Genomic DNA, 23811 nt, shown 5'->3' with positions numbered 1-23811 from the left:
CACACACACACACACACACACACACACACACACACACACACACACACACACACACACATATATAAATAAACAGGACAGAGATAAATTAGATTAGATAAAGTCAAAAGTAGAACATTAGATAAAGTCAAAAGTAGAACCATTTGTTCCATGGGGATCTAAAGTTGCGAGAGTGTAGATCACTTCTTTTCTTTGAGTTAACTAACTTCATTACTGCCATAGCAACAACTAGCAATGCAAACAGATATGTCTAATGTAATGTCCATTAGTATTAAAATGCCTTTCTGGTCTGAAGATGTTCAATGAAATGATTAGCAAGACTTCTCTTGGTTTCTCCAATGCAAAGCTGATTACATCTTTTGCAGGTTTTACAGTAGACATCCCCTGCAGTAATGCATGAGGAGGAAGAGATGATGACAATTGTCAATCCCTTCGTGCTAGTTATTTTAGTGGCTGTATTAATAAATGTACATGCAGTACATCTAGAGTAGTTGTAGGCTAAAGTCCTTCGGTTATGATCTGAACTGTCATTAATCTTACTCTTGACAAGCAAATCTTCATTCTCATTGCAAACGTATTTGTCTTAATAGCTGTGAGTAATAGATGTTTTTGCAGGACCTGGAATGTGATGAGGTGTACTGCAATAGTAATGAGAGTCTGTAGGTTTATAATAGATAGTGGTATTTAAACAAATTTCCAGTCTTAACTGAACATCCGAAAGACTATCCTCATGTCACAGATACTAGGACTTAAGACTTACATAAACCAAGCACACAACAACTGCATTTGCTTTCTGCTGAGTGATGCTGAATTAAACCAAAAGGAGAGAGATGGATCTGGGGCTGTTACATCCTTTACTAGAGCGCACTGCACTTACTCCCACTACCAGAAAGTAATATAACATGTTGAGGGCAGCTAAAAGTACCTTGGAATCCCACAGGAAAATGTGAATCATAAAGAGTGAGGCAAATCCTGAGAAGTCAGCTGGGAGGAAGAAGACCTGAGCTATCAACACTTATGCTCTGCCAGTCATCAGAGAGCCCACTGGCAGAATCAGCTGGTCAAAGTTGGAGATAGAAGACACTGACATCAAGACAAGGAAACTCCTCACAATGCACGAAGGGTTTAATCCCAAATCCAACACTCTGAGACTGTAAACTAAGAGGAAGGATGGGGTCTTATCCAGAGGCAATATCCAAGATGAAACATCCAAGATCCTGGAGTCTGTTCATGTCCCCGGGGGGGGGGGGGGTGTTACATAAGCCCCATGGTGGTCAAGTCTCTAGCCATCGCCAGCGCTCAGAGCTCGGGTCTGCTGAGTGAATGTGCGGATGTTCCCCACTCTGCTCCCCTGCCGATCGTCCCTGGTTTTCTGAGTGCCATGCCAGGAGAGTGGAGCACACTCCTACCTTAAGAGCAGATTCCTGGCAGCTTGGTTGTCATGGCAGAACCAAGGGGCCTGTCCATTTTCCAGAAAACCCATAGGGTAACAATATTCAGTCAATGGCTTATTATCGTCTTATTTGTTATCTTATTTAGTTCATTTACAACTATAGTTGGCCTCTCTTTTTTTCACTCTCTTTCTTTCTCTCGTTCTCTCTGTCTGCGTTTCTCTTGCTTAGCATGTGTATTTCCACATACATTTCCACTTACATGACTGAGTATGGTGTTGAGAGATGAGATGGGCCGCTTTGTGTGTTTGTGTGTGTGTGTATATGTGTGTGCCTGCAGTTGTGTCATCAAGCGCACATGTACGTGTGTTTGTGTGTATGTGGTCTGTGTCACAAGGAAGGTATTCCCTGTTGCTATGGTGACTGTGAATGGCTCTGGTGCTGTGAGTAGATAGCAGAGCAGTATGTGACAGGAATGTGAGAGAAAAAAAACATTACATGTGTGTTCATAAAATGTGTACATGCATGTGTTTGTCTGCCATGCACCTGATATGTTTATTCTTCTCATTTTTTCGGTACCATCGTAATGTTTGTGCTTCCTAACCAGATTTCAGCCTTTAGAACTGAGGCTCACCAAAGTGAAATGTGTCTGTGTCATGGGACTGATCTAGAGCTAGATGACTGACCACTCTGCATTAGGTACTGGCAAAGTTTCTTTACATGGATATGGATATTGTGAGCAGAGCCAGTGTTAATGAAGGTTCTGTCAAATTTTCCACACTACAATGAATGTTATCTTCTTATTTGTGTATAGAAATACTCTAAAATATCTGTTACTGTTATTGTTGCTGTTGCTGTTGTTGTTTTGTCACAGTGTTCAGAAACATACTGTGAAATGCACTGATAGATTTTGGCCTATTAAATCCACCCAAGTGGTCAATGAATGACTGTCAAATGACCCCATGTGCATTGAATATATTGGCTATTTATGGGCAGTCATTGTCATTTCTTATAACGTTGGTCAATTACTGTTGTGGTTCTTTCCTTATTACTGATTCATTTCCATCATATAATTTTTTCATCATTTTTTATATTTTTGCTATGTTTTAAACGTTGATTTCAGTTGAACCTCTGACAGATACCTTGAAATTCACTGGTTCACAGGCCATTAAGTGATGTACATCTTATCTGAATCTGCACACGGATCTGAATCTGAATCTGAAAGATGCTAGTTAAGTCTTTCCACATGTTTGTCACTCATGTACAGTAAATATGCAAGTGCAAAACTGGGAATCAAACACCTAGAAAGGATTAACTATGTCATCACAATAGAATAAATAATAATTAAGTATAGCCATAGCTTAGCCATAGTCTAATTTGATGCTGTGTGTTCTCTTTGGTGATGACATTAGGATGCTATTGTCCTGTTCATTGTCACACTTTAATACAGACCCATGTAAGGAAACCCAAAAGCTTGTCATTAATCATCAGTCACAAAGCAGCTGGCTTATGATCAAAGCCAGTAAATGCTGTACTTGCTGTGGGATCATGTCCACACTCTAGAGAAGTGATGCTGTAGTGAGTGGGGGTTAACCCTGGGTTTAATCCGCATCCCAGACCAACCTCACCTACTCACAAACATAACCCATCAGCAGACTGGCAAACCTCTTCTAAAAGAAAGGACTCAATGGTGCATTTGCATTAGAACTGCACAGTGATAGGCTGACAAAAGCATAAAATGTCTGAGCTTGAATTTAATTGGATGACTCAGTGCAGCGGATAAGTCAATAAACCATTTCAGCATAGATAGATAGAGAGAAAGAGAGAGCGCGGGAGAGGAGAGAAAGGGAAGGAGAGAAAGACAGAGTGAGCCAGGGAACACAAATTTATCTGACATTTGAACATTTTAAATGATTGGCTGATGGAACAGAAAATTGCACAGACTGAAACTAGTTCTGTATAAGAGAGAATGCTTGGATGCAGATTCAGACAGTCTGTTCCCCTGTAGGTATTCCTTAGACAGTGATCTAATTCCAGATAATGCCTGTTAATAGCTAGTCAATGTTCAGTTACAGTCTTTCAGTAAGAATCAGTAGGTAGGAAAGTAGTCATTAAGCACAGCTACAAAAATAGAAGTTTGAGTGTGTGTAATGGATATAAGGCAGATGATGAAGATTGAATGAAAGTCAGAAGGCAGAAATTCTTAACTGGGCACTGACAGTCATGATCATTACTGCTTGTATGATCTAGTTCATGAGACATTATACTTTGAATAAATAATTTGAAATGTAGGAAACATGCAGGAAGTATGGTACCTAACATGAGGTAGCACAGCATCGAGTAGGTGAACAGACTGTCCCATGCTGAAGCTCAAAGAAGCCAGGAAAAGCAACAGGTACAGCTGGGAAAACCATGAGTGGAGGATCCTCTAGAGTGTTAGACCAGCCTGTCCAACACAGCAGTGGACCCTGCTGAACAAGAGCAGACTGGTCATGTGAGGGTCTGAAGGGGCCAGGAAGGGGCACCATACTCCTGCCACCTCCCTATGGCCATTTTGGTTGCTTCCAAAAATAGAGGTTCAATGAATCTAGAAGATAAGTGTGAAGCGCTTCAGAAATGTTCCTCGTCAGACATGACATAAGCAGGAAGGTTACACATGCAAGCAAGTGTTGGTGCTCTGGTGGAGTTCTGCAACACCAACAGCATGGAGACAGCATGTCCGAGCCCACACCACCCATGTGCCTCATGTCTCAAAGATGTTGCTCTAAAGGCATCCAGTGGCCAAACTCTCTGGCAGGACAGTGAATGGCTGTCCCCTACTCAAGGTCTCTGGCAGGACAATGAATGGCTGTCCCCTACTCAAGGTCTCTGGCAGGACAGTGAATGGCTGTCCCCTACTCAAGGTCTCTGGCAGGACAATGAATGGCTGTCCCCTACTCAAGGTCTCTGGCAGGACAGTGAATGGCTGTCCCCTACTCAAGGTCTCTGGCAGGACACTGAATGGCTCTTCAAAAGAGGCCTGCTTATAGAGAAATGATGGGGTTTGACCCTTGATTTTCATGTGTCCCTGTGTCCGCTTGGGGGAAAAGGAAACATTTTCTTCTCCATGAACATGTCCCATAATCTTTGTTGCAACGACCCAGTGCTATGCAGCAAATCATGCAAACCGTTTTTGCTAATGGAGAACACATCAGCTTCTGCAGATTAGGGCTGGCACTTCTGCCATGGGCTGAGGGAGAGAACCCAATGAGACAGTAGTGGGTGTAAATTAGAGGTTGTTTTGTTATTCTGTGCTTTTGTGCTTGCTTATCACCTCATACAGGAGAGATGCAAATCAGCTTTGTAGCAGCCTGAAAGCGTCACACTGTTACCTGGATGACATGGTGCGTTTGCTAGCGCTATCATGACAGCTACCTTTTCTGTGAATTCACAGTTCTTACCACATGTGACAAGAGACAGTAAATGAGTGGTTTTGTTGTCATCATGAGCGCATTTCAAACGAGCTGTATGGCACATTTGGAACTGTAGTCCGTCACATACTTACTTTATAAATTACTGATTCGATTACAAAGGTGATACCAGCCATGACATATCACTGTTCTGTCATGCCAAAGTGTGGGGTGTTGGCATGCCTCTAATGGTTTAATGTCAGCTAGAATTCTGAAATTGTGGAGGACATATCTGGGTTGAGTGAGATTTTTTAGGAAGCCAATTGGACAATAGAGGTCGCAGAAGGAGAAGAGAGTTAATTTTTTTCTAAAACAGGGTCATGGAAGTCTTCACTCTGGGCCTGTTTGTTTGGATTTGATTCATGCTTCCATGTGGTGACGGGTGTGAGCAGAGAAGAAGAGGCCCCTGGCACCTCATGTCCAGCCATGGCTCCTCTCCTGCTCTGTCACCTCCCTTTGTGTCTGCTCATTCTGTTGCCAGTGTAGCTGTCCTCTCTGTCTACCTCTCTTTCTCTCCACTCTCACACGCATGCCAGGTTGATTAATCCTCTTTAATGGCCAGTTTCCCACAGTCATCCCATCCCATCTGACCTCTGGAACCTGTAGTCACATGACTGGCTAAGCCACAGCTCTGCCTATCATGGGAGTGCCATCTCCCATGTGATCTTTATCTCGTTCTGACACATTCTGGACTTAAAGTGTACGTACAGCTGATGTTATCACGTTCTGTTCATCTAGTGGTCGAACACTGGACTACCCGTTTGCCTGCCCTGTATCACCCTGTCCTGCTCTCTCTCTCGCTCACTGTGCTCCCGATCCTCCTGCCGTGAGACACCTGCCGCACCTCTGCCATAATAATTACGTTCTGTTTTGTTGCTCTCTCAGATTCACTGCACTGTTTTTTTGTCCTTGTTTTTTCACTTTGAGATGAATTCTGTTTAAGCAGAAATTACTGCCTGATGACAAGTATAATTTGTGCAGGCCTTCCATTTATTACCAAATGAAGAAAAAAACTAGAAGTAAACCTTTGCAAAGTCTCTACCATATACTGTCACATAAGGTGGACTGAGTAAATGCATAAGAACTGCCTTCATTTCCTTGCTCAGACGTATGACATCACCATCCTTCACTCTAGCCAGCAAGGACAGCAAGGCCGTATGTTCTTGATGGCCCGGAGGATTATGGGTCTTTTTCTACAAAAAAAACCAAAAAAAATCCAAACATGTATTTTTCTCGGTTTCCCTCCTAAAATGCCTCTGTATACTTAAAAACTAGTTTAACACTGTGCATGTCAACCAGCTAATCATGGTGCATGGTTCACTGTGATCCGTCCAGCCAGACTGGATCAGCCTTTGGGGAGGTTACTATTATCTGGTGCATGCACACAAATCTGAGCAAGACAGTCTCTCTGCCAGCCCATGATAGCAGCACAGTCCTAGATTTGCTGAAAAATGGTCAGATTGAATTAGTTAGCTGCTATATAAGATTACCTGCACATTTGATGACCAAAGTGGCATAAATTCATAAAGTAGGCCAGCTACTGCTGTTTATCAGTGGGCCACCTACTGATCTCACACTGACAAGTGCAGATAAAACAAGGCCACTGTTTTATATAACGATACTAAATGAGTCCTATTAAAACTGCTACTTCTTTTTGATCAGGCATGTTTCTTAGACGAGTGAGATAGAAGCTTTAACTTGTTATGAAATGAAAAGGTGTGGGGTTAGTGGGTCTTTAAAGATGTCAGTGCTCTAGTTTAGAGGAATCTTCCGGCACTCTTGAGTGACTCTGACGTGATGAGTCATAATGAGTTTTTTTCCATCCTATGCCGAGCGGATCCCAGCGGTCTTTGATTTCCGCCGCTCCTGCCCTGCGACGTTCTGCATGCTTTCCTCCAAGCTTCACTCCATGCAAGCCTTGTCATGTTATGTAATAAAGTTGCTGAGTGAACCTTAGTGACCTGGTCAGTAATGTCATTAGACGTTTCTCCCTCTTATGCAGGTGCCCAGGGAGTTTTTTCTTGCCACTGGCTTATCTATTAAGGTCTGGACCCAAGTACTTGTAAAGCTGCTTTGTGATGCTGCATGCTGTAAAAAGCACTATATAATTAAATTTGACTTGACTTGATTGGCAGACACCAAATTTCCCAAATTTAGACATAGCTACAAAGAAGACAGTGGTAAGAGAGACTCATAGTGCAAGCTCTCATTCACAACCAGCTTCTCCAGTCAATGTGCCTATTGTTGCCTGCTGACGACTGTGTATATAAAATGATGCCATGTTGCCCTGCTGTGATCAGTGAACCAAGGCCTAATTTTATCCAATAAACAGGAAGAAACTGTGCACTCACATCACTAGCTATTCACATTCAAGCATCGCATGGGTTGATCAGTCTGCATAATCTTGTCCTTCTATTGGCTGTTATTGTACACTACACGTCTCTCTCTTGCTGGCATGTATAAAGGGAACAGTTAGGTTTTGATGATCATGTCTTCCTAGTGTTTCCCACAGGCATCAATAACCTGAAATGGAATGTTTTCTTCACTCAGCTTCTGTTTTGCACGCCCCGGACCTGCTCCAAGCGCCCTCTATTACAACCTAGACTGTTTCTGCTGTCCTCTCAGAGCAGACCTGCAATCCACAGCCTCTCCCTCTCCATGGCAACCAATTAACCTGCACTCCCTCTCATGCCCTTGGTGGATGAGTGTTATCTCTGCCCCGCTCAGACTTAACAACCATGTGCTCCCTGGCTATCTCACTCTGTGTCCTCTTACAAACAGGCTGCTAGTGTTTTAGATTCTTCGCACACTCTCTCTCTCTCTCTCTCTCTCTCTCACCCCTTCTTTGTATAAGCCATTCAAGTGGAACATTGCTGGATTACCCCTCCTCCTCTCAGAAGGTCTGTGTGGTGCACAGGTTTGCACCAAAACCAACTGATACAGCTCGTGTTTAAGGGGCAAATACACCATATGCATATATACTCTAAACATATCAAGCTTTGGGAGATACTACATCTGGAGTTTTCTGTATTTTTCGAGATTTTTTTTCTATTCAAGGTTTTATGACAGTCAGGATGGGTTCACTTTGGGTAAGTCATTGGATGCGATATGTGCCAGGGTAACATTGTGAAAGTTCCTCTTGTAGCCCAGTTGGTTGGAGGAAGAAAGTATCCCTGTGGTGTTTTGCAGATTTTGTGAGAATTCTGCCATTATGGAATGTAATTGGGAATCTACATTAGTCTGTGGATTCCCATTCTGGACTTCACTCTGTGTGGTAAGGAACACATGTTAAGTTATAGACATTATTTCAATGTTTATAATAATAGATATGAAGATATGAATAGATAGTGATGAATTACTTCTTTAGGTGCTTGGTAGTGTTATTTGATGTCTGGTATATTTTCAAATATATATCCAACTCTACATTATTTGTGTTTTTAAGATGTTCCAACTTTGCCATAAAGGATTTTGAGAAAAGCAGATAGTTTGGCAGTGCAACTGTGAATAGAACCTGTTATAAGATCCAAATAAGGTTAGGCAAAATTAGGCACATGGCAAATGTTTCTGATTCACATATGACTCCTTATTGTACAATTTTGAGGAATATGAACTTCATTCACTGTAAATAACAAATACAGAAGCTTACAGTCGTGATGAATATACTGTTATTCAGCTGAAGCTTGATATGGGTGTGTCAGTATGTTTTGAGTTTCCCATCTTTTGGTTTATTTGGACGACTCTAAATTTCATGGTCCGGGCCGCTCTAATCTTCCTGGTTTTATGTCAGAGATACATGAGCTAATGACATACAATGGTAATAAATCATTTAAAATGAGGTTGCAGTTCCATAACAGTAAGCTGTTTTCCTCCGCTCACGTCAAGCTGTTGACTTGCGTGTTTATTCTCACTTGAGTAAAATCAGTCCTCTATATTAAACAGTTTATTTCATTACACACTTGTCTTGATGTTTTGTTGTTAAAAACAAACTACCAGCATTGTTATCCTGAACTGATCCAAATGTCCACCATAGGAAACATGTCCAGTGCTTTGTTTGGCCAGTCTTTACACATGGCCAAGCAAACATGATGGGAGAAACTGTCTACATCAGTGACGGTGCTGAAGCTCAGTTCTTCTGACCAGTTCAGTTACATTCTGATTCATTAGCAAATGAACACTAGGTAAAGACCTTGTACCGGTTATTATGATTGGCTAAAAATAAAACTCCACTCCATTTCTTGTAATGAAATTCTTCCAGGAATGTTTACACAGGGACACTATCTTAGACTCTCTGATTTATAGGAAGGGAATGTGCACATGTAAACATTCTACCGGTTACTCAGATAGAGTACGCGATATAATGCACGATACTGTCCCGCTGTCAAAGGTGATTAGAGTGAACTGAGTGTATCACCTTGGGTGGCAGTTTACCCCTGGGACATAATTCACCACGGCATGAGGCAGAGTTCCCTGGCACGGAACACACCCTAAATGCTTTAGGGGGCGATCACAGCCCTTTCTTATTTTGCTTTTCCTCATTTTTGGACTCTGATCCAGAGTTGCTCTGAAGCAGCATGCATAATACAGCTCAGCCCGACCAGATGGCAGCTGGGACCCACAAAGCGATAAGAAGCCTCGATTAGACCGATGCCAGTATGAAGCCACAGCTGAGAAGTGTAATATGTGTGTGAGTGTGAGTGTAGCTGGAATGAGAGTTTGTGGTTCCAACTCACAAGTGTAATTCTTCATGCATTCACATGAGAACCTGCCAATGTATAAGAAACCAGTTCACAAATCATACCATGTTCAAATCATACCATGTACAGCTTTCTCCTTTCTGTTTCAGTTTTGGAAAAATAATTCAGTTTTGTAATGATGGAATGATTCTTGAAAATTTATTTTTTTTGTAGCCTGGAATCAATGTCCAAATTCAGCAGCAGCATCAAGAGGCCTTATGCGCTATTAAAACATTTGTAGAGAAAGTGGAGGCTTTGCTCCCTCTCTCCTTGTCAGGCCATTATGTGCTTGGCTAACCAGGATGTTGGCCAGCATGGAGCACAGCAAGGCCAAGCCTACCCCCACTCCTGGTGGACTCCGCTCAACTCACTAGGGAGTTCTGCAGTTTTTAGTTTGGATTATGTGTAATGTTGCAAGGGCCAGCTGATATAATATAGCTGTGGAGCACTGAAAGTCCTCTGAGAGTTTTCATGGAGTTATACTGTGTCAAGAATCCTGATTGATACACTTAAAAAAAAAAAAAACATACATGAACCAAATAGAGTGAAGTGCTAGTCTTAAGTAAACAAAGCAGTAAACAAAAACAGGTAGAACACAAGCACAGGACAACGCAGAGGTTTGATGGTGCAGACATGGAAACAGCAGGACTAGACGGCTAGAGGTTATACCTGGTTGGACACAAGCTGGGATTGATAACGACATGGGTGGTGCTGTCTTTTAGTTGAACATTGCATTTAGGGACCCTACATGATTGATAAGTGATTTTCCACTTGGGAAAGGAACTCTGCATTGGTCAGGAACATGTTTCACACGTAATTGTTTGCTATATAAGGATGAAAATACCGTTATATGACAGAGGTGACCTATGTACGTTCTACAGAAATAAACGTACACTCACTCATAAGGCAAACTGGTTTGAATTTTATTTTATCATTAAATTCTACAACAAAGAATCTTAAAGATAGGCCATTAAAACCTATCCCTCAGCTAATATAAGCTGGTCTTATGTTGGAGTTACTCTGAGGTGAAACCAGCTGGAGCCGCACTCTGGGCTCAGTATAGACCCTGCAGGAGAGACATTACCATGGTTCCTCTTCTAGCTGTTCATTTTGCACACCATCTCTGTTCCAGCAGACCAGCGTGCCTGTGTACCAGCCATGTCACACACATCTCACACAACCCAATGACTTCAGCAGCAGCACTGCATTCTCCCTCATCAATGCTCCTGCTTTGACTGGTTGACTGATTGATATGATTTACATGTCATGTCATTTTTGGCATGTCTTTGGCTGGTAGCCAAGAAACCATGTCCAGTATTCACATGCTTTTCACAGCTTTAGTCAAATTAGTCATAGGCCTAGAAGAGCTGTCTGTTTATGGTGTGACATTGTTTATGGGCATTTACAGTCGGTGTGTGATTGTTTCTGACAGGGCACTGGACCGTGACACAGGTGTTATCCTGACTAATCGCAGAAAAGATAAGAATGTTTTTGTTCCTTGTTCCACTGCTGTTTCCTCCAGGCTGAGCCTCATTGATGTTTCCCATTCACAGCAGCACCCACTAATGCAGGCCTCACAAGGAGCGCCATCAATCAACGCCAAAGCAAAGTAGGGCTCAATATCGAGGGAAAGCCAACCGCCCAGTGCTGCCATTTCTTAATGGTTTAAAGATTGACCAGCTATCAGAGCGGGACACCCAGGTGGTCTTATTCAGAGCCTGGATGTGAGGCAGGGGATGTGGTGTTTGTTCAGGGTTATGGGACTGCATAGGTGATGACTAACATAATTGGCCAATTTGCCACCTTGAGTGGACTGACTGTAAAATAACAAACAAATAGCACATCTTTTGCTGGGATTGTGGAAGGGTATTTTTTGGTAATTTCTGAGTCAGACTTTGTTTTTACTTCACCATGACATGATGCATTAGACAGGTTTTAAACCAGGTACTCAAGAATGAAGAACTTCTGCCTAAAATGTACTGGGAGCTGAAGCAGAGTGAATATGCCAGAGTGAAGGTCCCCAAGGACTGGATTGAGAACCTGTGCATTAGTACTACATCACTAGCACTAGCACTGTAAACATCTCCACTGGCCTCTTGGAGAAGGGTGTGTCCAAACAATCCATCTGTGTGTGCACACAGAGAGTGATGACACACTGTGACATTTAGAGAGGCACAGCTGTGGTAGACACATAGGTGTCATCACAGGAAAGATCCTGTGGAAGGACCAAGTGAGAGCGTGGGATACACCGGCCGGGGAGGGACATGGAGGATGCTTTGATAGGACCTTCACCAATACTGTTTTCCTAAGCACAGAAAAACAGATCAGAGTTGACTCAATTTACATCTGCATATAACATACATATTAGTAAATTTGTACAACTTAACACAATAAAGGAAACTTGTTTGCATAGCAGTTATATTCCAATCGAATTAACTTCACGTTACACCGATCCGACCACGTTACACTACGTTACACCGATAAAGCCTCACGTTTCACTACACATTACACCGAGCTGGCCTCACGGACATTACTGGAACATTTCGTCCTGTAGCCAGTGCAATTAGGACGTGCTAAAATAAGACATAAAAGGCCCAGCAGAAACAGAGAAATAAAACTATATTAGCTATATATCACTGTAGACAGCTGAACACAATATGATCATATGATATCATCCAATTTCTGCTGACTAGTGAATCTTTCAGTGAGCTGCATCTGTCAGATACATACATATATATATATATATATATATATACGCACATTATATATGAAATGTGTTTGTGTGTGTGTGCGCACGTGCACATGATCTGCAGTGTCCTGTTAATCTGACCCTCACAAACTACTTTATAGGCACTGAGTAAAAATTCTTTTATCGATGGGTTTCCTTGACATCAGGCCTCTTTTCTCTCTCTGTTCTCTCAGTGCTTAAGGAAGTCCGTGAGCCTTCAAACGTGTTCCCGCCCCAGAGATGTCCGGCTCCTACGATGAATCTGCCGTTGCCGATGAGGCCATGGATAGCTTTTGGGAGGTACGGCAAAAACAAAACTGTCACGTAAAAAGAAAACATTTTTCCTGCTCTGACGGCCCTTCATTCAGCGCCTTGTCAATAGGCGTGTTGTGCTTTCGCCAGCTTGTGGGTCAGATTAGAGTTAACACACAAAGCGATGTTGTGTGCCTCATAGTCAGATCTCCCAGAAGTCCCACAATGGTGCCTGTTTAAACAGAACTGGCTTCTACTGGGGCTTTGCCACCTGCTGTGGTCCTTCAAGGATCTCTTTCTACAGAGAGTCGGAAGGCTGTCTTCCCTTAGAACTGTGCCTGTGTCGTGTCAAGTTTTGCATTTCAAATTGAGTAAGATCTCACCCCACCACACACACACACACACACACACACACACACACACACACACACACACACACACACACACACAAAAAAACCAAACAAAAACATGTAGCTCTTATGAAAGGCTTGTTTAAACACTGGACACTTTAAACACTCAATAGAAATGTTATGAAGTAGTCATGATTGAAATCTGAGTTTGGATCTATGCATCGTGCCCTGCACCTACAAACCACAAGAGCTTCTTCTGCAGCTTCTCAAATGCCATCTGAATTTAAGGAGCATCAAAGATAGCCTAAATCCTTAGAACTGTGGTCTGGCAACTTGTTTCCAGATTTCTCCCCTAATCCAAGGATTCTAAAAAGGTTGGTGGCAAAAAACATAAGCATCAGCTATGAGTGTCCAGCCATGTTGAAGGCGTACGTTTCCACCTGAATGCAGCTGGAATAATCTCTGGTTTTCTGGTCTGTCTGGTCAACATGGATAATAATGGTGAAAAGTGTCAGGTTTGGGGGTGTTGGTATTGTGGCAGATACGTGTACGTGCCTGAAGTGTTTATGGTTTAAAGGGCTGAAGCAGCACTGTCAACACCATCACAGTCCACAATGCATCCTTGAGAAAAGTTACAAATACACAATTGTGCCCAACCTGACGGTCTGGCTAAATTTGTAATTATGTGTAATAGTCATTTTACAATTAGCACTACTACATTCACTCATTTGAAATTATGGTGTCCTTAGGATTCAATCCATCATGGCATAAGAGAAGAAATTCATACAAATAATTTGAGACAGCCACTGATCTATAATAAAGGAGTGATAATGAAGGACAAAATCACCCTTAATTGTAGTCCATTTGAAAACGCACTGAAAGACTAGGCCCATTTACCCCTGCAGCAAAGTGCTGTACATGAGGAATTCAGGCCCTCTCTGACCCCATGTGACTCGTTCCAGCTAGGCTGAAGGTCGACTTGAGTGTCTCCCAGTTTCTGGTCCTTATGAATTCATGCTGTGCACATTTCATGTGCCTGGCTCACCTCAACAACTAATTAACAAACCCTTCATGGGGGGGTGTGGAGGCTGCTTTGAGAATAGTGAAAGAGAGCAGAGTGAAAGAAACGTGAGATGTTTTACAAAAGGACGTGGAGACTTTTGTTCATCTCACATAGCATGCACACCTGAATATGTTAGCTGTGCTACCTATACTGACCTACTGTAGCGTTTAGCAGGGACAAGGCGAGAGGCAGGATGCCAATGCAGGATTACTTTATAATAGTGAGAAAATTAATAACAGGGGAGGGTAAAACAGATGTGTAGCATTAGAGACACATCAAATAAAAACATGAATCAAACAAAAGGCAAGGAAAATATCTTGACAGAGAAAAGGAAAAAGGCTGATTAACAAAATGTCAATTCCACAGAACTAGATACGATTCAGGAATTAACCAGTAACACAGACGCTAACAACAGCTATATAAAATCTAAACACAGCCAAAAACAAACAAACAAAAAAAAAGTTTATTTTTATTTAGCATCAGAGTACTGAACAAATATGGAAATTAATAAATATGCCATCCTTGGTACTCTTTCACTTTATGGGGGATGTTTCTTTAACAAGGTAAAAGTTAACCCCCTTCCCTCCTGTTTTTCTCCTAACCCCTGAACAGTGTTCCTTCCACTGTTCAACAGCACCCCCACTAGAGGTCATCACTTCCATATTTCTGTGTTTCCAAACATCTTCGGGGCCACCTGTCAGCCTTTCCCATGGCCTCCCAAAATTCATTCCAAGACTTTCACCTTTGCAGCTGCCCTAACTGCAGCCTTCCTAACCCTCCAATCTCTCTCCATTGAATCCGGATATTTCCTTGGGGAGAATCCCCTCACCACTGGTGTCCACCAGCGCTTTCTAGGATTACTACGATTACAGGCACCAACAGCCTTCTGGCCGGAGCTTCCTGCTGCATCCTCTGAGGATTTTAAAAGCTGTGTCCTTGTGAATCTAATCTTGTACAAATCTCGCATTTACATAGGTCCCTTCCACATCCCACAGCTCATTTATTTAATTTCTTAAAAAAAAAAGAAAAAAAAGAACCCATGCCAACATTTCCACAAAACCAAAAGGAAGAAATATTAAGTGGACAGACTGTCAAACTGGTTTTTGACTGCTGTATAGGTGGAAGGTTTGATTCCTTCACTGGTTCCGGCCTTTGCCTCTGGGTAGGTAGTTTAATCTTCCTCACACCGCCTTCCACCTGTTTATGTGTAGCCCAGATTGTCAGTGAGATCACGTGTGTGTGTGTGTGTGTGTGTGTGTGAGTGAGTGAGTGAGTGAGTGAGTGAGTGAGTGAGTGAGTGAGTGAGTGAGTGAGTGAGTGAGTGAGTGAGTGAGTGAGTGAGTGAGAGAGAGAGAGAGAGAGAGAGAGAGAGAGAGAGAGAGAGAGAGAGAGGTGGGCGGTTGTTTTGTAGTGACATTATTGTGAGAGCAGTGAAGCATAGGATTAAAGCAATGAGATCTCACATACCCATGTATACACACACACACACACACACACACACACACAGCAGCAGCCATTGCATAACTCCACGTGCACAGGCATGAGGCATCTACCTCTGTGTAGATCTCTCATACCTACTGAAAGCCCTGAGCAACAGGAAATGAACATACAGCGTGAACCTAGCCACACACTGAGCACAATACAAAATGAATGCTAAGAATGTTCTCAAGTTTTTTTCCTTAAGCAGTATCAGTTTATATGCTGCATGCATTAACTTGGAGCATGTGGGAGATCAATGAAGGTGACTATGATTACTACTACCTACTTTCAACATTTACTGATCAGGAATGGAGTAGCTGAGTGTTTTCTTGAATAACCTGATTAGGAAAAGAGGGCAATTGTTTATTAAGTGTCTTCACTGTAGACACGGCAAAGATCAGCAGGAGGACAGGACCCTAGAGCCCAGGAGCCTGCAGGATAGCAGCACTTCCACTAAAGTTGATGCTGTTACTTTTATTCCTGTCCAGACCTCCAGTAAGGCATCTGCAGTGCGTTAACATCTCTGGCCTCTCACTCACCTAAAACGATCCGATGAGTTATTATGACTGACGAGCGCAGAGAGAAGACATGCGGCTCGGAGGGTCATGCTGATGGACATGGCAAAATCAGGCAGCTTCACTGAATGTGCGTCTGTTCCATTCTGCACAGGTGGGGAATTACAAGCGGGCAGTCAAGAGGATCGACGACGGTCATCGTCTTTTCAATGAGCTCATGAACTGCCTTCAGGAGCGTGCCAAGATTGAAAAGGCATATGGCCAGCAGCTGACAGAGTGGTCTAAGAGATGGAGACAGCTAATTGAGAAAGGTCACCACATCCATCTGAATGGAAGTAGTCCAATCAGAAAACATTAAACCAATCAGAAAAGATGTCAAGTTTTGATATATGATATTAGATAATGTCATACATTTGCACATTTTGGTATGTGTACACTAGATTGGGATGGCAGCAATGTCAAATTATTTCCCTTTTTATTGAATTCACATTTTCAACAATTTTATATAAATCCATAAAAATAACTAATGGTTGTGTGTCTGCGTCCACTTGTGTGGTACCTGCAGGCCCCCAGTACGGCTCTGTGGAGCGTGCCTGGCTTGCCGTGATGACTGAGGCAGACAAGGTGAGCGAGCTTCATCAGGAGGTAAAGAACGGCCTCCTGAATGAGGACGTGGAGAAGGTGAAGAACTGGCAGAAGGATGCCTACCACAAGCAAATGATGGGAGGGTTTAAGGAGGCCAAAGAGGCAGAGGAGGGTTTCAAGAAGGCCCAGAAGCCCTGGGCCAAGAAGCTCAAAGAGGTACAAATGAGCTATGGACACATACAAGTGTTGTAACTGCTACTAGCTGAAATGGCTGTGGTTATAACGGTTGGAGCAGTAATTACAGTTTCTATCAGGCATGTAAGCACATTGGTCAAAACAGTAACCACAATCTAACCAGCCAATGCAGCCTGTGAACCACCAACATCTCTCGCTCTGCTTCACTCAAGACAGTGAACACATACTGCAAAAGTGTATCATTCACTCACACAGTAACACAGCAGTTCAACAGTAAACACACACCAGCATTCATGAACCAGTCACAGGCAAAGCACCAATTACATGCACATCACAACCTGTGGTCAGTTCTAATGTGCTGTGGATGTTTCTTACTACTGTACACTGCTAAAGGACACTTACTGTAAGCCACAACTAAGTACAATTACAACAAAAGCATCAGTACACACACACACACACACACAGATAGTCCAACACACATGCTGGATGCAGGAATGAGAAAACATTATCACTGTAATTTTATTGGTCTTCATACTGTAATGCAAGTGGACACTCAAAATATCAAACAGCCAAAAACTCTGTAATATGATACAAAATACAAGACAAAGGTTTGTCATTTGTTTTTCTCTGCCTGATCCACCACATCTCTGATACTATGCCATGGGTTCATCAACATTACAAATATTTTCCCTGGCAAAGCAGCATGGGAAAAATCTCTGGGCATAACTGGTCCAGATATGGCAGACTGATGCTGTGATTGTCCCACATGTCTCAGTCACAAAATGACATGTGGTCATAGGGATGGTGATCACATAGTTCCATTTCCACACAGAGAAGATTTCTCAGCAGGATTGAGGAATGGGGAATATGGGTGCAGAAATTCAATTAACATGGATTTTCCAGACCTTCACTGTTAGGAAATGGAACATTCAGTGTCTCATATGACTGCATAATACTGGCTGTAGTCCAGTAGAAGACTGTTAATTGGTTTAGAGTTTGATTTGTAGGCAGCTGGACCGTTTGTGGAAGCATTGTGGGATTGGAAACAAGCAGCAGGAGCCATTGTCTTGTGGTTTGCTTGATCACTTCCATTAGATTTTTTTCTTCCAAATGACCATTACGTATACTGTTTTGAAAAACGTCCACTAGGAATGGAGACTGATGTATAAGCAGTAAGAAAGTGTTCACTGTTATGCAAAAATGTTTGCTGTTGTGCTCTAGTGTGTTTGGAATTGACAACATGCACTGATGACTTGGCCAACGCAGATGTATATGAAACTAAGCCAAGACAAGCTTGTTAGGAGACAAAGTTTAAACATGCACAGGGTTTTTTGGTGTTGAGTAACAGACTTAGTTAATGTTATGTAATTATGGCAGAGTCAGGGGGGCTGCTTGCTAACACGAACTGTACTGCTTACAAGTTATTTGGAGAGATCCATTGTCTTTTTGCCTATTTCTAAATCAGTAGCATAGCAGCACAGCTTTAAATGTGTGTGTGCATGCATGAGTGTGCGCGTGTTTGTCTTTGAGTGCATGTGGTGTATGCCTGTGTATGGGGGCGGGGGTGTGTGTGACATATGGATGTTGCTTCTATTGAAGTTTGTGCTGAGTGAATATTGCACTACGGATGCATAGATGACTTCACACATGTCTCAGAACTCTGTTCTCATTTGTTTTAGCAGAGCACATTTTCAGATTCCACAGACTTCTTTCCACAGTAATGAAGAAGCCACCTGATCACATGATCGAGTACAGGATGGCAGCGTTTTGCTTTGAGGACGTGATTGTGTGTCTGTGGAAGGTACATTAGGTGCCTTTTAGTATAGACATCCATGTTACCAATTAAATGGTTTGTTGGCTTAACGTCCTTACTGTCGTAACGTCGTAACGTACTGTCTGGCACATGGTTTGGGAAATGCTGCCGATATTAGTATGGTTAACATCACACCTAGAGGTCTGCTGGGTACTACTCGCAGATCAGGATTTAACTGGGAAAAAAGCCATATGATCTATAACTTAGTTCAACTAAAAATACAACTGATAGTGTAAAAATCTGCTTGCAGCAAGAAGAATATGAATGTATATATTTTTCAATTGTAAAATTAATTAGAACATTAATTTGAATGCTGGTTGAAGCTACCCCTTGACTGTGAGATGAGGCAGCTTTAATGTTAGGGTTAGGATAAGGGTAGAGATTGACTGGTGAGACAGGGTAGTCCAGGGTAAGTGTGGTTTCTTGCCAAATTAAAACCAAGCACCTACCTCCAACATATTAGACTGGCTAATCTCTGAGTCTTACAGCCTGACATGACTGTATGGTCTGTTCTGTTTTGAATGTTATGTGATTGATTATTATTATTTATTTTTTTTGTGTGTGTGTGTGTGTGTGTGTGTGTGTGTGTGTAGATGGAGACAGCTAAGAAGACATACCACATGGCCTGTAAGGAAGAGAAGCTTGCAGCGTCCCGTGAGGCCAACAGCAAAGCGGAAGCATCTGTCACACCCGACCAGCAGAAGAAGCTCCATGAGAAGACAGAGAAGTGCAAGCAGGATGTGCAGAAGGTGCGAGAGGCAGAATACGAGGCAGTGAGCAGGAGATTGAGGCATGAAGTCATCGTCAGCCCTTATAAAACACCAGTGCTCAGCCCACACATCCATTGCTAAAGCTGCTTCCTTGACCTTCGAACTTCTACAGGTTTATGAACTGAGGTGATCAGTATAGCCCAGTTTAATCCAATACAAAAACCTTGCACCAAAAATAAATGAAATTAACTACTATGCAAGTACTACATCTAAGCTTTCTAGGTGATAGAATATGAGTTGTTCTGTTGTTAATCCCCTTGGGTGGATGAAGAATCATCCTGGTTGTGGAGAGTCAACAGGCAAAAACTAGATTCTGCAAAGATTTTACAATGAAGAGATTTCACAATTTTTTTGGGAGGGGGGGGGGGGAGGTGGCCTGGCTAAACTTCACAGATTTAAAACTCTGTTTATATCATAGAGAGGCAGTTTATTATCTGAAGAATTCAGAAAATGAACCTTCTTACTCCTTTTTGTGCCAATGTGCAGTCTTTGGGTATGAATTTTCAAGCATGCTTCCAGTCTCTATAGGAAAACAAGGGTCATGGCCTTGTTAACGTAATGTTTTCGTGAGCCTATATTGGATACAACCTGCTTTCTTGCATCTCTGCTGACTATTAATCTTTCTGATGGCAAGGAAACTGTATTGTATAAAGTGTTTATAGATTCAACCTTGCAATGAAAAGATCAGTGTTTCTCTCCTGAATTATTAAATGCTTATGAAATCCTTCCCATTGCTAAGCACACACATTTCGTCTTTAAATAAGCACTGAAGAAATGCATGGAAGACATATCGCACAGTCAGCAGAAATAATAAAACCAAATTTGAAAGAAACATCAGATTTTTCTATATTTGTAAGAAAAAGTTGACATACTGGTGTTGCGTGTGACTAATGTCTGTGTATTTGTGGCAGGCTAAGGAGAAGTATGAGAAGTCCCTGGATGAGTTGGGGAAATGCCAGCCCCAGTACATGGAGAGCATGGAGCAGGTGTTCGACCAGTGTCAGCAGCATGAAGTGAAGAGGCTCAACTTCCTCAAAGAGGTGCTCCTGGACATCAAACGGCACCTGAACCTCACAGAGAACCAAAGGTCGGTTTTCCATGCGTGGACAGAAACCTCAAAGGTTGATCTCACACACATGGACCGTAACCTCAAAGGTCGGTCTCACACATGGATAGAAACCTCAAAGGTCAATCTCGCATGCTGGACCTCAAGGAAACTGGTGATGCTCAGGGGGCCATAGGTCAATTGTTCACACCTGAACTCACACTCTAGTTGTGAGCGTGCTGGTTGAGCAGAAAGCAGTGATGAGTCTTGATTTTTTTTTAAAAAAATTTATTTAGTGCAAATATGAGTCTTAATTCACTTTTAAAAAGTGCTGAGAGTATCAGTGGATCTCAAATTATCTGGAAGGTAATTCAAGTGCGTATGGTCATAATTAAAAGTTGATTCTGTATATTTCAACTATGTGCCAGGGAGTCAATTGGAAGGTTGTGGGCTTGAATCCTGGATCTGCCATGCAGCCACTGTTAGGCCCCTAAGCAAGGCCCGCAACACTCCTGGTTGCAGGGGTGCTGTACAGTGGTTGACCCTGCACTCTGACCCCAGCTAACAAAGAAGTTGAGATATGAGAAACATTATCGTATAGGTATGAAATAGCGGCATTCCATCTGGCCTGGATCATCTTCTGAGAACTAGCAGGGCCAAATTGAGCAGACATTTAAAAACTAACAAGACACTGGCAACCACCGAAAGGCTCAGTAATCGTGCATAATATGGTCTTTCATTCTGGCATGCAACAGTGCTCTGTAGCTGCATTCTGAACTCTCTGTAGAGGCCTGAAGCATCGGAGTAGAGGACTGAAACATTGTTTCTCTGGGTGACATAGTATCCACAACTACCATTTAAGTACGTTTTCATGTACAGCTGTGGCAAAGGTTGGCAAGTACAAGGATACATACATTACCTGGATCTCTAAAAGCTCTCAGATCATTTAGCACTTTAGGAAAAACTTTTATAGTGTTGGGCCCAAAAGCCAGATTGAAATCAGTCATTTGTTTTTTGCAATGAGATAATCTGTAATTGAATGGAGACTGGATATTAGAGATTGGGCTATAATTACTGAGCTAATCAAGACTTCTTCAGCAATTGCCCCACAATAGTTTTATTGTGGATGCATTCTGGCCTGGAAGACTTGAAATCCACTCAAAAACCCTCAAAACACAAAAGCCCTTAAGAAGCCTAACAGTCTTGTCTATCTATTTGTTATTTGTGTGTTCTACAGCTATGCTACAGTGTACCGTGAGCTAGAGCGTACCGTTCTCGCCGTTAACACGCAGGATGATCTGAAGTGGTTCAGCAACAGTCACGGCCCTGGCATGCACATGAACTGGCCCCAGTTTGAGGTACACAACCTCCCCCGTGACATCCTGAGTGGGAGGAATAAGGGACATTAGTAAGACAAGGAAGGAAGGCATAATTGGGTCGCATCTTAAGGTTTCGAAGAGTTTGGAAAAAATATTACAGGTGTTCAGAAATAAGAAAAAGCTCCTAGAATGTCTCCATGTACTATATCTAACTAGTTCATTCATTTTAAACCCAGCATTCATCCACTATAGTACTTTACAGCATCTATGAATTAATAATAATAATAATAATAATAATAATAATAATAATAATAAATTTATTTGTATAGCACTTCTTAAACATGGTTTACAAAGTGCTTTACAGGGACTGGGATATGATCCCATTCACTGTAATAAATAATAATAAAGCTTATTACATACTGGGATCAGTCATCACAGGAAGATATTTGTCAAAATGAAAAGACAAAAAAAAAGCCAAATTAAAGTACTTAAATGTAACCCCTCCCTAAAGGCACCCTAATGAAATGATAATTTAGGGGGAGCACATCACAGAAATTGTGTTAGCTCAACGCAAGTTAGTTCGGTGCCTCCAAAAATTTGTCTCAATACTACTATGTTGATAGTAATACTCCTTTTAAACCCGTGGCTACTGGTTACTGACCTGAATGATACACAGGTTAGTAAATACCCCCAAAATGATAACTGTATTTTAAAAATACTGTGCACAAAGTAAATAAACGAAATAACAGAAAACAAATTCAACAGTACGTGCTCAGTGGCCTACCGAATTTTGTGGAGTTACGCCTTACCCTCACCATAATCGGTAGGGGGGAAAAAAAACAACTCAAACTAAACAAAACAACACCAAATCAGTATTCCTCTTACCCTCAGAGGTCTGTTGTAAATTAATCAACTGAATAAACACTGAAATTAGCAAATGAAATACTCAATTATAAATGGTCAACACAGTAAATGCAAAAATGAATCAGAGCTTGGCTGTGTCCAGCTTAGCACTTGGGTGTTCACAAGCGTGTGTTATCACTCGTTGGGCCCAAACGTTGGTAGGACGCGGGATGAACGGTAGTCACAGAGCCAGTTGGTTCAACACTCACAAGTCTGTGACACGTACGGAGATGAGCCGTGGCGTCCGAGACAAGCAACCACTCACGTCTGCTCTCACTTCTCACACAAGTGCGATGATTTGTGCTGAGACCCCGGTCCTCCCACCACATGGGCAGTAGTGTGGCGGATCCGTCCTCCTCATAGAGGAGCAGCCCGCTCAGTGGTGGAGCAGGGAGTTGTAGCTAAGATAGCGTTAGCGCTTCACGGAACACAAACAAAACAAACAACGCATATAGCGGAGAGAAGGCTACACTTTCACGCTAACAAACCATGTTAGACTTGAAAGAAGTTAGTTTAGACCTATATACTGCACATGTTAAGCCTCCAAAAAACTAAGTTCAGGGGAACCGCCAATCTCTCGCTCTAGAACGTTCCAGCAAAAAACCTTCCCAAACCCCCAGTCTAGCCTCTTGTCCTCAACAGTAATTGGTCAGCGACAATGCCATTCAGTCCTAGCAGCCATCCCATTGCTCGACTTGGTGAAAGGCTGGCAGTACCAACAAGGAAACTGGCGCGAAACTTGAAAAGAAGTCTGGGAAGTCGAGTATTTAATACTCAGTACAAAAACAAACAAACAAAAAAAACCATACACAATAAACAATGTGAAGTGCCCCACATTTTTTAGGGTCCCTACATAAAGAACACATGAGATGAGAAATGAAAAGAGACATTAAATTAATTCATAGTTTATAAAATTAAGAATGAAGACAATATTATCACTGCATACTGTTAACATAGTGTACAACAGCCCTGTTGCAATGTGTTGCAAAAATGCCAGCAGACATAAAGTAGAGGTATTTTCACTGGCCCAGACAAACAGTAAATGCCATGCTTGTGCATGATATCACAGCATGCTGCTTTATCCCACCCTGTAAGGAGTATAATCCAGACGCCACTAACGCCGTGGCAAAGAGAGAGAAGAGGAAGACAGAAGGCGCTCCAGCGACCCCCAGCACGGAGCACGGTGGCCAGCCCGGTGACCGCGGCAGGTGCGACCACCCCACT

At 42.3% G+C, this 23811-nt stretch overlaps 1 protein-coding gene and 1 long non-coding RNA gene across 6 annotated transcripts in view; one reads left to right on the top strand and one right to left on the bottom strand.

Moving 5' to 3' along the window:
- pacsin1a (protein kinase C and casein kinase substrate in neurons 1a) overlaps positions 1-23811 on the top strand; it is a 42682-nt gene that overhangs the window by 13894 nt on the left and 4977 nt on the right. For 3 of the 5 annotated variants that reach the window (XM_027001782.3, XM_027001784.3, XM_027001786.3), the window contains exons 2-8: positions 12493-12598; positions 16112-16268; positions 16523-16758; positions 19144-19299; positions 20232-20407; positions 21603-21723; positions 23683-23795. In XM_027001782.3, coding sequence (XP_026857583.1) covers positions 12539-12598; positions 16112-16268; positions 16523-16758; positions 19144-19299; positions 20232-20407; positions 21603-21723; positions 23683-23795 — 1019 coding nt within the window. In that variant the 5' untranslated portion in view covers positions 12493-12538. Of the gene's footprint in view, positions 1-7705; positions 7927-12492; positions 12599-16111; positions 16269-16522; positions 16759-19143; positions 19300-20231; positions 20408-21602; positions 21724-23682; positions 23796-23811 lie in introns of those variants that run through there. The other 2 variants (XM_027001783.3, XM_081706620.1) reach the window with 2 other exon arrangements.
- LOC113572334 (uncharacterized) lies at positions 20248-23676 on the bottom strand. Its single transcript, XR_003410098.3, has 3 exons — positions 22797-23676; positions 21636-21747; positions 20248-20384 (listed from the first exon to the last, which is right to left on the bottom strand). It is a non-coding gene; the product is annotated as an uncharacterized LOC113572334 (long non-coding RNA).

This window comes from Electrophorus electricus, chromosome 24, assembly GCF_041902795.1.
Source record: "Electrophorus electricus isolate QZ-2024a chromosome 24, ASM4190279v1, whole genome shotgun sequence".
Taxonomy (NCBI): domain Eukaryota; kingdom Metazoa; phylum Chordata; class Actinopteri; order Gymnotiformes; family Gymnotidae; genus Electrophorus; species Electrophorus electricus.
Note: the sequence above shows the minus strand (reverse complement) of the source record. Positions and strands in the feature narration are given on the sequence as shown.